The sequence below is a fragment of the Pangasianodon hypophthalmus genome, chromosome 8 (assembly GCF_027358585.1).
Source record: "Pangasianodon hypophthalmus isolate fPanHyp1 chromosome 8, fPanHyp1.pri, whole genome shotgun sequence".
In the NCBI taxonomy this organism is placed as follows: domain Eukaryota; kingdom Metazoa; phylum Chordata; class Actinopteri; order Siluriformes; family Pangasiidae; genus Pangasianodon; species Pangasianodon hypophthalmus.
Window position 1 is genome coordinate 8,498,172 of NC_069717.1, and position 12,231 is coordinate 8,510,402.

General features: G+C 38.2%; 1 protein-coding gene across 2 annotated transcripts in view; it reads right to left on the reverse strand.

The window, feature by feature from the left end:
• nphp4 (nephronophthisis 4) overlaps window positions 1-12,231 on the reverse strand; it is a 184,089-nt gene that overhangs the window by 61,194 nt on the left and 110,664 nt on the right. For both annotated transcript variants that reach the window (XM_053236026.1, XM_053236027.1), the window contains 2 exons: window positions 7,907-8,058; window positions 2,962-3,153 (listed from right to left, as the gene is read on the reverse strand). In XM_053236026.1, the coding sequence (XP_053092001.1) occupies window positions 2,962-3,153; window positions 7,907-8,058 (344 nt within the window). The remainder of the gene's footprint in view (window positions 1-2,961; window positions 3,154-7,906; window positions 8,059-12,231) is intronic.

Consider the following 12,231-nt stretch of genomic DNA (forward strand, 5'->3'; position numbering starts at 1 on the left):
TACTTTCAGCCCAAGTAATGTAATAACAATGTAATAAATATGTAATAACAATGTAATACATGTGCGTTGATGCATATAAAGCCAGAATATCTTTTGAAACACCAGTTCTGGACTAAAATTGATGCTGGTTGGTAAATGCGTAAGGATCTGAGTGACTTTGACAACAGCCAAATTGTGATGGCTAGAAGACTGAGTCAGAGCATCTCCAAAACGGCAGGTCTTGTGGGGTGTTCCTGGTATGCAGTGGTTAGTACCTACCAAAAGTGGTCCAAGGAAAGAAGGACAACCAGTGAACCAGCAACAGGATCATGGGCACCCAAGGATCACTGATGTGAGTGGGGAGTGAAGGCTAGCCCGTCTGGTCCCATCCCACAGATCCTACAGCTACTGTAGCACAAATTGCTGAAAAAGTTAATGCTGGCTATGAGAGAAAAGGGTCAGAACACACACTGCATCACAGCTTGCTGCATATGGAGCTGCGTAGCCGCAGACCGGTCAGAGTGCCCATGCTGACCACTGCCGAAAGCTCCTACAGTGGGCATGTGAGCATCAGAACTGGACCAGTGAGCAATGGAAGAAGGTGGCTTGGTCTGATGAATCATGTTTTCTTTTACGTGTGGACGGCCGGGTGCGCGTGTGTCACTTACCTGGCGAAGAGATGGCACCAGGATGCACTATGGGAAGAAGGCAAGCCGGCAGAAGCAGTGTGATGCTCTTGGCAATGTTCTGCTGGGAAACCTTGGGTCCTGGCATTCATGTGGATGTTATTTTGACATGTACCACCTACCTAAACATTGCTGCAGACCAAGTACTCCGCTTCATGGCAACTGTATACCCTAATGGCAGCAGCCTCTTTCAGCAGGATAATGCGCCCTGCCAAACTGCAAAAATTGTTCAGGAATGGTTTGAGGAACATGACAGAGAGTTCAAGGTGTTGACTTGTCCTCCAAATGCCCCAGATCTCAATCTGATCGAGCATCTGTGAGATTTGCTGGACAAACAAGTCCAAACCATGGAGGCCCCACCTTGTAACTTCCAGGACTTAAAGAATCTGCAGCTAACGTCTTGGTGCCAGACACCACAGCACAAAAACATGGATCAGTTATGCAGCTGTGCAGTTGTACAGCTTCCTCCATGTTGTTCCCGCATTTCATGGATGCTTTAAGGATAAAAATAGCTTAAGCATCAAGCTTAAAAAACGAACATACAGTCACGTTCATTGATTGCAAAATAATACAGTGCACAAATATTGCCTGCACTGCATTGTCCTGCTCTCTACTGTAAAGACTAATACCAGTAATCAGGGATGTACACGCAGCATGCAGCAATATTGCCTTGTGTAGAGAAATTCATCCTGTACTAATGCAAAAATGATCAGCCATGTGAAAGAACATTCTGTGAGTGAGATAGTACGTATTTTCCTTCAAATATATATTTAAATAATTTCTGTAAACTAGTCTCACTATTCTAGACAAGTATAGTCACGCAAAATGCGACAAAGACTAAGATGCTAATTTAATATTGCTGGTGATAATGCAAGAAGAAGGCCTCGAGAGGAAAGAACAGACATGAGTCTCGTCCAGACCAGTAAGCCTGTTAAAAGAGATGCATCGATTATCCATTTATTTTAGACCAAGTACAAGCACTAGCTTTTCTAATATCTAATAGTTTTTCTTGTTCGCTTCATACCACTGTGTGTGTGTGTGTTTTTTTTTTTTTTTATACATGCTGGTGGGGCTGTTGCACTCAGTTGGAAAAATATCCAAAATAATACTCTTAAAAATATGAGGTAACCACAAATAAGATGATGTGGATACCAAAAATGAAACCTTATATTGTTATTTTTTTAATCCTTGAAAGACACTAGCCAATTTATACGAGCCACCCCGTATCAGGGATGTTAAATAACATTTTATTTAGCTCTGTTTATGTGTATCTGAATTAAATGGTGAAAAATGTTAACATAATTAGGCTCATTCTTTATAACGTTAGCTAGTTAAAAGCTAGTTTATTTGAATGGCATTAGCTAGCTACATTAGTTACCTTGGATACAGCAGGATTGCAGTGGAGAAGAGTGAGTTTTGCTTCACTTCAGAAAAGTGCCTCTGTACAGCTATAAGTAAAGTATGTTTCTTTTTCTCATTGCGTCAGAATCCCTCATTGTCAATAACTCCAACTGTCCACGCAATCTGAACGAAAGATTCTCTTTAAAAGCCTTAAATATGCTTTATCGGCTTTCTTGTATTGTTAGAAGATGCTGTAGTTCCTCCTCTTGATATTTTTTCAGAACACAGTTTGCAGTCTGATTTTCTCGGATTGTTATCATTAGATGTGAAATATATCTAGATCACTGTTATTTCATCTTGTCTATTCATTAGTGTGACAGCGTACACTAGGCTTGTGTCAGATACTATCATGTGGTATTGGATGTTGGTATTGGAGCATTTTGAGTAATTGCACATGGTATCAGACCAATACCTGATAGCAGTATTGATACTGATGCATCCCTACCTGTTAACATTAAAAAAAAAATCGGTGAGTGTGTGCGATAATATTAGCATCATGTCCTAAATATATGAGCCCGAGGGGATTTTTTTCCTGGTTGGCATTTTGGTTTTGGCTTCAGCAGGCAGGTGAGTGATGAATCTGTATCTGTATGTCAAACGGACAACTTAATCAAAGTGTCACACGCTTCATAGGGAGAGACAGAAACTCTATTTCTGTCTTCTTTCACAAGTAAAATGGCAAATCATACCACTGATGTGAAATAAGACATTTAGAAAGAATTATCATTGCTTTCTATCTCAGATCTCCAATACTTTACTTTGCAACTTTTAACATTACCATTGTTACCTGCTCAAAACTATTACATTCTCAGTATACTTCTGAAACATTTTGAAATATAATTTTCACAACGCCATGTACATTTCATGTAGTTTAAATACATCAATATATAAGTACCTGGTAAAAGCCAGGAACTGAAGGAGGAGTGTATTGGCTTGCAGTGGATCTGCCTCTTCTCTGTGAGGGTCAAAGTTCACAGGCTCATCAGGATCGAGAAGCTCAGCCACTTGGTTGAGGTCATCACGGATTTCAGGGAAGCGGGAGGAGAAGAGATGAGCGAGGAATCCTCGAGAACCCGTCCTGCTGGAGCTGAGGGGGGAGGAGAGCGACTGTGAACACTTCTATACACGTCTCGTACACACACAAGGCTGGATTTTTGTTTTCCCCCTATTTCATATGAATGGAGCTGTAGGAAAAGGTACTAGTTCCAGTGTGTGCCATATGGTGAATGTAATTGCACATACAGTCCCCTCTGAAAGTATTGGAAAGGCAAGGCTAATTATTTTGTTTTTGCTATATACTGACAGAGACATTCGAGGTTGAGATCAAAAGATGAATGTATTCAGTGTATAGCAAAAACAAAAGAATTGGCCTTGTTGTTCTAACACTTTCAGGGGGATTGTATGTTTAATGTTCTGGTAATTCTAGTAATGTTCTAATCAGATAGCAAATTCAAATTCCAAATTGATCAATAAGCATCCATAAGTCTTCCATGATACTGTGTAATACCATCATATTGAGAATTCAGTATGCATGCACTTAAATTCACAGGCCAGTTGCTAAAAAAATTTTACAGTATATCTGCATCCCTGTACTGCAATCCGAGCACAAGTCCAAGATAACAGCTCCTCAAAATCTCAAGCACAGCACTTAAGTGAGCATGAAGAAGCCCAAGAGAGGCCCATGAGAGTAAAGAAAACAGCCCGAGGGCCAGAACATCTCTCTGCTTCTAATCTGTCTCCATTCAAATAATGATCAGACTCCTCCTGCATGTGAGAGCTTTGATTTCCAGAAGTCAGATGAGTGTGTCAGCTATGTGTGGAAAACTCCCATGCAGGAAAGCAAAGTGGTTCAGAAACCTCCAATAAATGAATAAATAAAAATCCAGAGCAGGCATGGGCATGGATTCTGAATTACCCCCATCTGTCTCACTGCACATAATTTCAAAGTAAAACTGTATCCCACTCAGTACTCAAGATGACTGGATATGAATAGTCATCCTTTTAAAATAATAATGTGTTTTGTCAAGCAAAGTGATTGATGGCTAATGCCATCACACCACCCACAAGCCTGCAATGCCGCTGGCCGGGACACCATGCTGTGGAGCTAGAGCTACACGATGCATCATAAACAAGCAAGCAAAATATATTGCAAATACCCAAAGGACCAGAACAGAATAAACTTTCACCATCAATAGCGGCAATGGAGCATTCAGAGCTGACAGTCTGAAACAGAGCACTGAGAACAGGAATAATGTGGACTACTAATGAAACAAAAAAAACAATGGTACATGTTATAGAACAAACTACAACATTTGGGGAGAAAAAAAATTGCAATATTTTGCACTGAGTCAGATTTTGTTTGCGGTTAAATGCCAATCTTCCTATATCTTCCTCCACAGATAACTGTAGCACTTAACCTATGCTCTGAAGCCTTGAAATGTATCAGTGAGTCATTGGGGTGGATCTTCTAGTCTGTTTACAGATGCAGTTTATAATGCTTAAAAGTGTTTACAGACCTGTCATAATGCTACAAATTCAAAGATAAAAATTTAGAGTCACAACATTGGCGCGGAATGGATTTGATTTGTTTCCTCATTCCAGGCTTTCTTTACATTTTTCTGGCCCAGAAACTGGCTCCGTCCTCAGTGCGAAACAGCAGCAAATCAAAATGATTAGCTCAAATCAATCCTATGGCGTATGTGGTCCGACCTTTCTACAATTCCCCAACCACAACTTTAGTTCTTACCTGCAATTAGCTCCCATTTACTGTTTGATGCACAAAAACTGAAGAAAAACATCCAACCATGGTTTCATCTTTTCCTGTCGCATACTAGCTCTCAGTAAATATGTCTAAAGACATTACAAAGAAAAAAATAAAGCTTGGAAGGAAGAGATTGTTGGTGACTCTGGAGAGTGTGTATAGCTAGTATGGTTAGCCTGCTTTGCTTCCAACAAAACTACTCTGAAGTCTATCAGGTAACACGTAAAACAAACAACCAACAGTTTTTAAACTGATTGATGCATTATTTATTTAGCTTTAGAAACCATATGTAGCTAGTACCATTTTTCATTGGAACTAAACAACAACAACAAAACATGGTCACCAGAGCACAGCCACAAATGACAACAGTAGCGGCTGCTACATGCCCACAACTCCACGTAACACGAGTGACTTTTCACTTGGTAGTGTGAACCTAGGGTAAGTAGTTTCAACACAAGACTTATCAATGTTTTCATTACTAACTGCAATTCAGACAGCACCAAATCATACCAGCAGAAGTAGAATACAACAAAGCGTCTAGAGGTCCTTTTCAGTGAGACCTGGCCATTTACAGAAACATGACTGAAGTGATAATTGACAATATGAAGTGGGCTGGGCCACACAAAAACTCATGGATTTTTTACTTTGTTTATTTGTTATTCGTTATTTGTATCTAGTCACACCTCTTTACCAGCTAATTATAATAGCGATTTATAATATTTGCGATTTCTAATAGCAAATATTGTTTTGGCTCAGTTTGAAACTAGTTTCAAAGACTCAGTTTATCCCTCCAGAATTTAAAAAAAAAAATAGTGTTTTGTAGTCAGATGCATGGCTTTGCACAGATTGTGTTGTTATCTTTGTAGTTTGTGCAGCCATAACCAGGCATTAATAGAGAAATCGTGGCAACCAGTAGTAACTCAAGAAAGGAATGACCAATAGCAACAAACAACCAAGAGCGAGAGGAAAAAGATCCTGCTGGTATAAAAATGACAAATATAGTGAATATAGTAAATATAATAATAACAGTAGCAGTAGCATTTGGGACATACAGTACTACGTTAGTCAAGCAGTTGTACAGCATTACACTTCGGTATGTCAGCATGTAGAAATTCAGTAGTTAGTATATAGGATCTCAGACAATTTTCTTCTGAAGCTCTTTTAGAATTGCATGTAGAAATGACTCTTTAGGGCTCAGTTCAAATTAAATCCTCCACACAAGCAACTGATAACTGCCTTTTTTTCTTTTAAAAAAAAAAGAATGATCCAGAGAGCTGGAGAAAGAGTAAAACACTGCCTTTGGCTGCAGTGATAGTGTGCAATAAGCTCTATATGAGATTTATGATAGTGAATTTTTTATAGAAGTGAGCTTCGTTTGCCAGTGCAGTTGCTGAATACAGATGAATGTGCCATGCTTGCATACAGCAGCAGTGTGAATAGCATGCACAGCCTCCAGCAGTAATCTAAGTACTACTACAGCGCAAAACACCCCCCCACACACACACAGACACACACACACACACAGACACACTATGACTTTCAGCTCAATAGCAGTGCATTAGTGTAAGAGCATGAGTGAGTTCGTGTCAACAGTATAATAAGCATGCAGTGATCAATAGCATCATTTCCTGGACTCGCTGTATATAATTATTGGGTTGAAGCCATTATGCCAACTCTTCCATCAGTGGTTTTTAATTTGCTATATACAAAGTGGGAAATAATACAACATGTAGATCACTACAATTTTCTGCAAAGTTAAGCATTAATAACCCAGACTACTTATTAGAGTCATATTTCCTCACGCCTTGTTTTGAACACAGTGCTTCTAAAGACAGGAATGTATTTCTAGTACTAAATGACCTTTAAGAAAGTGTACAAAAAGCTACGGAAAAGAACACAATGTTAGATTTGCGTGCCTGCTCAGAGACCTAGCAATGTATAGATTTTATATATAAGCCAGTGATGAAACAGACGTGCAGGAGTATCCTGAGGAAGACACACTATGTTCAACTGCTTTCACAATAAAGTTAAAAAAGAAAAAAAAAATCCTATTACATCTATAAAATTCAGCACACTTCTCTGTTTGACGCAGGTTATTGTCCAGAGTAATGTGAACTATGTTAAGATCCCATGTGCTGTGAACTAGAGGTATTTGAGTCTATATAGAGCAAAAATGTTTCACACAAACATACATCCATATATACACTTGGAAGTTTGGAATATACTATGTAGAAAATATATATAAAATGTGTTAGAATAATTAGAATAATCTAGGAGATGAATGCTCTGTGTTTGTTTTAGTTTTTGTTTTAGTCATGTTTCCACCCCTGTCATTGCTTTGTTGCCTGATTGTGTTCACCTGTTCTATGTCTAGAGGTAATTAGTTTCTGCATTTGCACTCTGTGCGTCAACCTCCGAGCCTCCATTTCCATGTTTTCTAGTTCTGTATTGTTCTGGTTTTGACCTTTGATTATTTTCCTAGTTTTTGATTATAGATTATCCTTGTTTAACTTTGTCTGAATGTGTTTTGACCCCCTTTATGGACTATGGATTATGATTCTTGGATTCGCCCCCAAAAAAGCACATAAGTTTACACAGTTGTGCCCTGTCTCACCATACATTCTATGTCTTTATTTAGTATTTTTCAAGTATTCTGGAAAAACAGTAAGCTCTTAACAATGAAATGCAATTATCTATGTGCAGTAATTTCTCTTTCAAATATCTGCCTTGAGATTTTAAAATCATTTTCAAAATATGAAGTGTTCTGGAAATGAATGTTATGTTATGTTATTGCTATACAGATTTCTGAGGCAATTTGGACTCTTTGACAGTGCCAAACCTCATTCTGAACAAATCAAAATGTTTTTTTTTTTTCCTTACAAATAATATGAAATACATTAAGCTGCACAACACTGGCATTGTATTAGAATAATTCTCTGTACGGAACTACAGCAGAATGGATTTTGTATTATTAAATGCAATGATTTCCAAAGTTTTGAAGTATAAACAGAGAGAAAGACAGATTAAACTTCAGCAGTAGGATGTTTTGTGTGTGTGTGTGCGCATGTGTGATACAAACCTGGTTGTGTGTGTTCCCAGCGTGATGACAGGAGCATGGACAGGGGTGAAGGTCAGTTCGTGTAGATCACACTCTTCCTCTGGGGCATCCCTCATTCCCTCTCTCTCCATCGCACTGACTTCTAGGTGTGCTATGCCTACAGCAGGATGTACCTGATACACACACACACACACACACAGAGTTCAAAACAGACACATTAAAACCACATCAGATTGTGCAGAGTAAGTAATAATATTAATGTATAAAACTATTCTAGAAAATTGCAGAGCAACACATATTTTGTTTCAGATGTGTAATGTGCAAAAACAGTGATTATTAAAAAGGTCTGCATCATGTCCAGAAGGGCTTTCAGAAGTACAAAGGCCAGCGGAAAAGTTCCAGAAGTGCAGAAGTAAACAGAAGAGCTCCAAGCTGAGAGTACAGGTCTAAAACCTTTTGCTCTACCTCTCCACAAACAACAGCAGCAGCATCCTGTATGAGTGTGTGTAAGTGAATAAGTAATTTATTTATAAAGCAAACCAGAAGTGTGTTTGTGTGTGTACTTCTTCAAAACCCCAAGGTGCATGGGTCTAAGAGTGCGTAGAAGTGTGTGACCCTTGCTGACTACTATGAGGCTACACACACACACACACACACACACACACACACACACACAGATATACTGACCAACCAGAGCAGCAAATATTTAAATATTCTTCAACAAATATATCCACTTTTAACACGGCTTTACATCTAATTACAGATATTTCCTCCTGCTGTCACAGCACTGCATAATTCATAGTAGTTACAGCTTTAAAATGAATAACTGAATAATAAACCAATTACCAAAGTTTGTTAACACCATATCTATTACTGTCCTGCCACCTGACAGGCAAAACTATCCCATCATAATACTTGCAGATGTGAAAATATCTTTACACCATATACATCACAATATTACAATATTTAGTTTTGATCAGGTTTACATGCAAAATTTTTGGAAAAACTGGAGTAGTATTTATAAAAACCCTGTAAAAACCTTTCAGTATGCAAAAATATTGGAAAATAGTATCAGTAGACAAAAAAATGCTTAAAAAAGAAAATGTATTTCAACTTCCATACAGTGTATTTATTGTTTTCCTGCATTTATTTTTTTTACCAAAGACAGCTGTGAACTAAGCTACAATTATTCTCTTTTTCGGTTTACAATCATTTCCCAACAGAATATAGGATATTTTGGTTAAATATAAAAACCAAAATCATTACTGAGTCAGGGGAGGAAAATATACTCTAAAACACGATGTTCCTGAGTTGCTGTGAATCACCCTGACAGTCTTGTTAAAGTTCAAGTGGTATCCATAATAATTCACAATCAGAACTGTCAGGTTGAATTGGTGGAATATTTTTGAAAACACACATCATACCTATATGTCAACTCAGATACTAGGGATGTAATGATCAGATGTTTGAACTGATGCATTGATTTAAAAGGCAATGACTGAAGTGAGGCAACAATCATAAATTGATTATTAGCGAAAAAGGACAGACAACTGGTGTGTAAAAATAATTTGTATTATGTGTACATAGGCTAGCAAGGTGATTTGTCTGTAACTCTGACAATAAATTGAATCATTCTCTACGTCAGCAACCCCAGATTCTGACCAAAGTTGGTCACATATCAGTTAGAGGCTACTATTGAATGGTATCATAGCAAATTCCGCAGTATCATCAAATATCAAATTGTTGTCTTAAGAATCAAAATCGTGTTATATCATATCATAGCAGGTTCAGAGGCGTCGTCAAATATCAAATCGTTGCCGTAAGAATCAAAATAAGTTAGAAGCATGTGGAAGCCCGAGGTTTACATCCCTATCAGATACATCCTACACCATCACGCCTGAAAGTTGTACAGCTAAAGACTGGCCTCGAATTTCTGGTACGACTCAACACAGCACTGCAGGCAGCATAACTGAGAAGCCTTTTCCCCTATACTGTCTTTGATCCAGACAGCTCACGATAATTGGTCTCAAAGATACACTGAGCCCTGCGGACAGCTTGTAAACTCACTCCACGGACCCGCATGAACAGCGCACTGACCGTTATAATACAGAGAGAAGCATTTCTCTTTCCTTTCCTTTAATGTCCATCACCATTAAAGGTAATTGAGGGAGTTTTGTAATGTTACCTTTTGCAAATTAAGCTCCTTAAATAAATGAGAGTAAAATGGTAGATGGAAAGAGATGATGAGAGAACTGGATGAAGAGAGAGAGAGAGAGAGAGAGAGAGAGAAAGAAAGAGAAAATTGCAGGAGAGTAAGAAAAATAGAAAAATAGAGAGTGTAAAAGACCATGTAAAAGACCATCACATGACTTGGCAGACTGTAAAAAACAGGTCAGCTACAGGGTTACAGATCTTTGGAGTGTATTGCACTCAATGTGTGGCAGCAGCTTGGTAAAGGAAGCTAAAGTAACACAAGTCAGCAGAGTAAAAACTTCATATATAATGCTGGGAAACTTACACTGAGTCTCTTTTAAAGGTTGAAGCTTGGTTGTTAAACACTCCGTTATTGACGTAAGACATGCAGAGTTCTATAACCATGTCCTCGGCATGTGTGCATAAGCTTTACTTTGATCATAACTAAACAACTGATACAATATGTCAAAGAAAACTTGGTGTGTGAATCTATGTGAATCTTTCAAGTAAAGCACATTTATACCAAAGCACAGCTGAATTCTTGAATCTATTTTGTCAGAAGACGGTGATTAATTTTCTATATAACAGCAAGGCTCTGACAGCAAGGCAAACCACAGGCTTAAGTTAAAGAGCTCGTTCTGATATGCTATTGTTTTTATAGTAACACAGGGATGCTGCACATTAAAGGATTTTAAAAACTCTGTTCTTTTACATTTTCTGACATGGGAAAATCTTCATGACAAGGGTTTTGAGCTTTCATGAGGTGACATGACAGGCTGCATTTTTTTTTATCTTATTAACTTCAAGAGAGTGAAAAAAGGACAGTGAGGGAACAGCTGTTTATTATTAGCAGGAACTAGCTTGTTTCACCGACATTTCACATGGAATGCAACAATAAAGGGATAAAAAGTATGATGTGTTGTTATTTATTAAATGAAAAAAACACTGGTATTGGCAAACTGCTGTGGTATAAGAGGAATAAAACACTTCAGAATGTGCAGTTATTGGTAAATAATCAACCTCAGGGTTATAAGAATAGTTGTGCGTCACTTCAGGCCACATCACTCCGCCCCATCATAGATTACCGTCTTATAACATTACTCTCTGTTGTGTTTCTTTACTTACTCACAGTGAGTAATAGTGATATAAAGTGAAAAAATTATTGAACCTTTTTTTTCCAGTTAGAATTGAAGTACCATACTCAGCACAACCCCTAGTGTCAAACACCTGCTGTCTTAGATGAAGACGTACAATGGTCATAAATCTAGCTGGACCCAAACATAATTTCATTACTATCAGAGGTAAAACAGCATTGCAGAGCATGAATTAAACACTGCAGGAACGAATTTCGCACTCTAGGTGTTATTTGAAAACTAGAGACTTTGCTGTGCAGGCTTTAACAGTTTTCTGAAAGAAAACATGGTGATAATAAATGCACGCTTAAGCTGCTTGCATTACTTTTGTTTCATATTTCAGTATGAACTCAGATTTCTTTTTTCTTTTCTCTTTGCAGTTTGCTTAATCTTTTGCCCAATTTTAGTCATTGCCAACTCTTGGCTTCTAGCCGAGTCTCCCCAATCACACAACAGTTATGTTTACGTCTGCAGTTGGCACCATTTCCTCCCAAGGAACCCTGTACGTCCAACATCCCCTAATCAATGGGTGCTACTTCTTATACATTCTCTGTATCATCCAAAAACGTTCTCAGTCCGTTTTAATCCTGATATTGAAAGTTTGAGGTTTTGGTTTAACTAAAAGTTTCTCCTCATGGCATCTCAGGGACTTTTGCCTTGTCTTCGCCACCTTTGCATTGCTCATTAGGGGTCTCATTAGCTCAAGATTTCTGAAAAGCGGCTGTCTGACAGTCTCATGATCCGCATTAAACGTGGGAGAAGACAGGAAGTCATATCTCCATAAAAGGGGAGCAAGAGAGCGAAGAAAAGAACGAGGCAACGGAAAATAATAATGACGACAATCTACTTTGGTATAGATCCGCCTATACATCTGAGCCTATCTGCGTGTGTGTGCATGTTTGTGTGTGGAATAGAAAGAATATTAGTGTAGCATTGTTCTATGCCAAGATATGTACTTGTATATACTAATGTGGGTGTGTAAGTATGTTTAGCCTTTTAGTACATGTATGTGGTGCTATG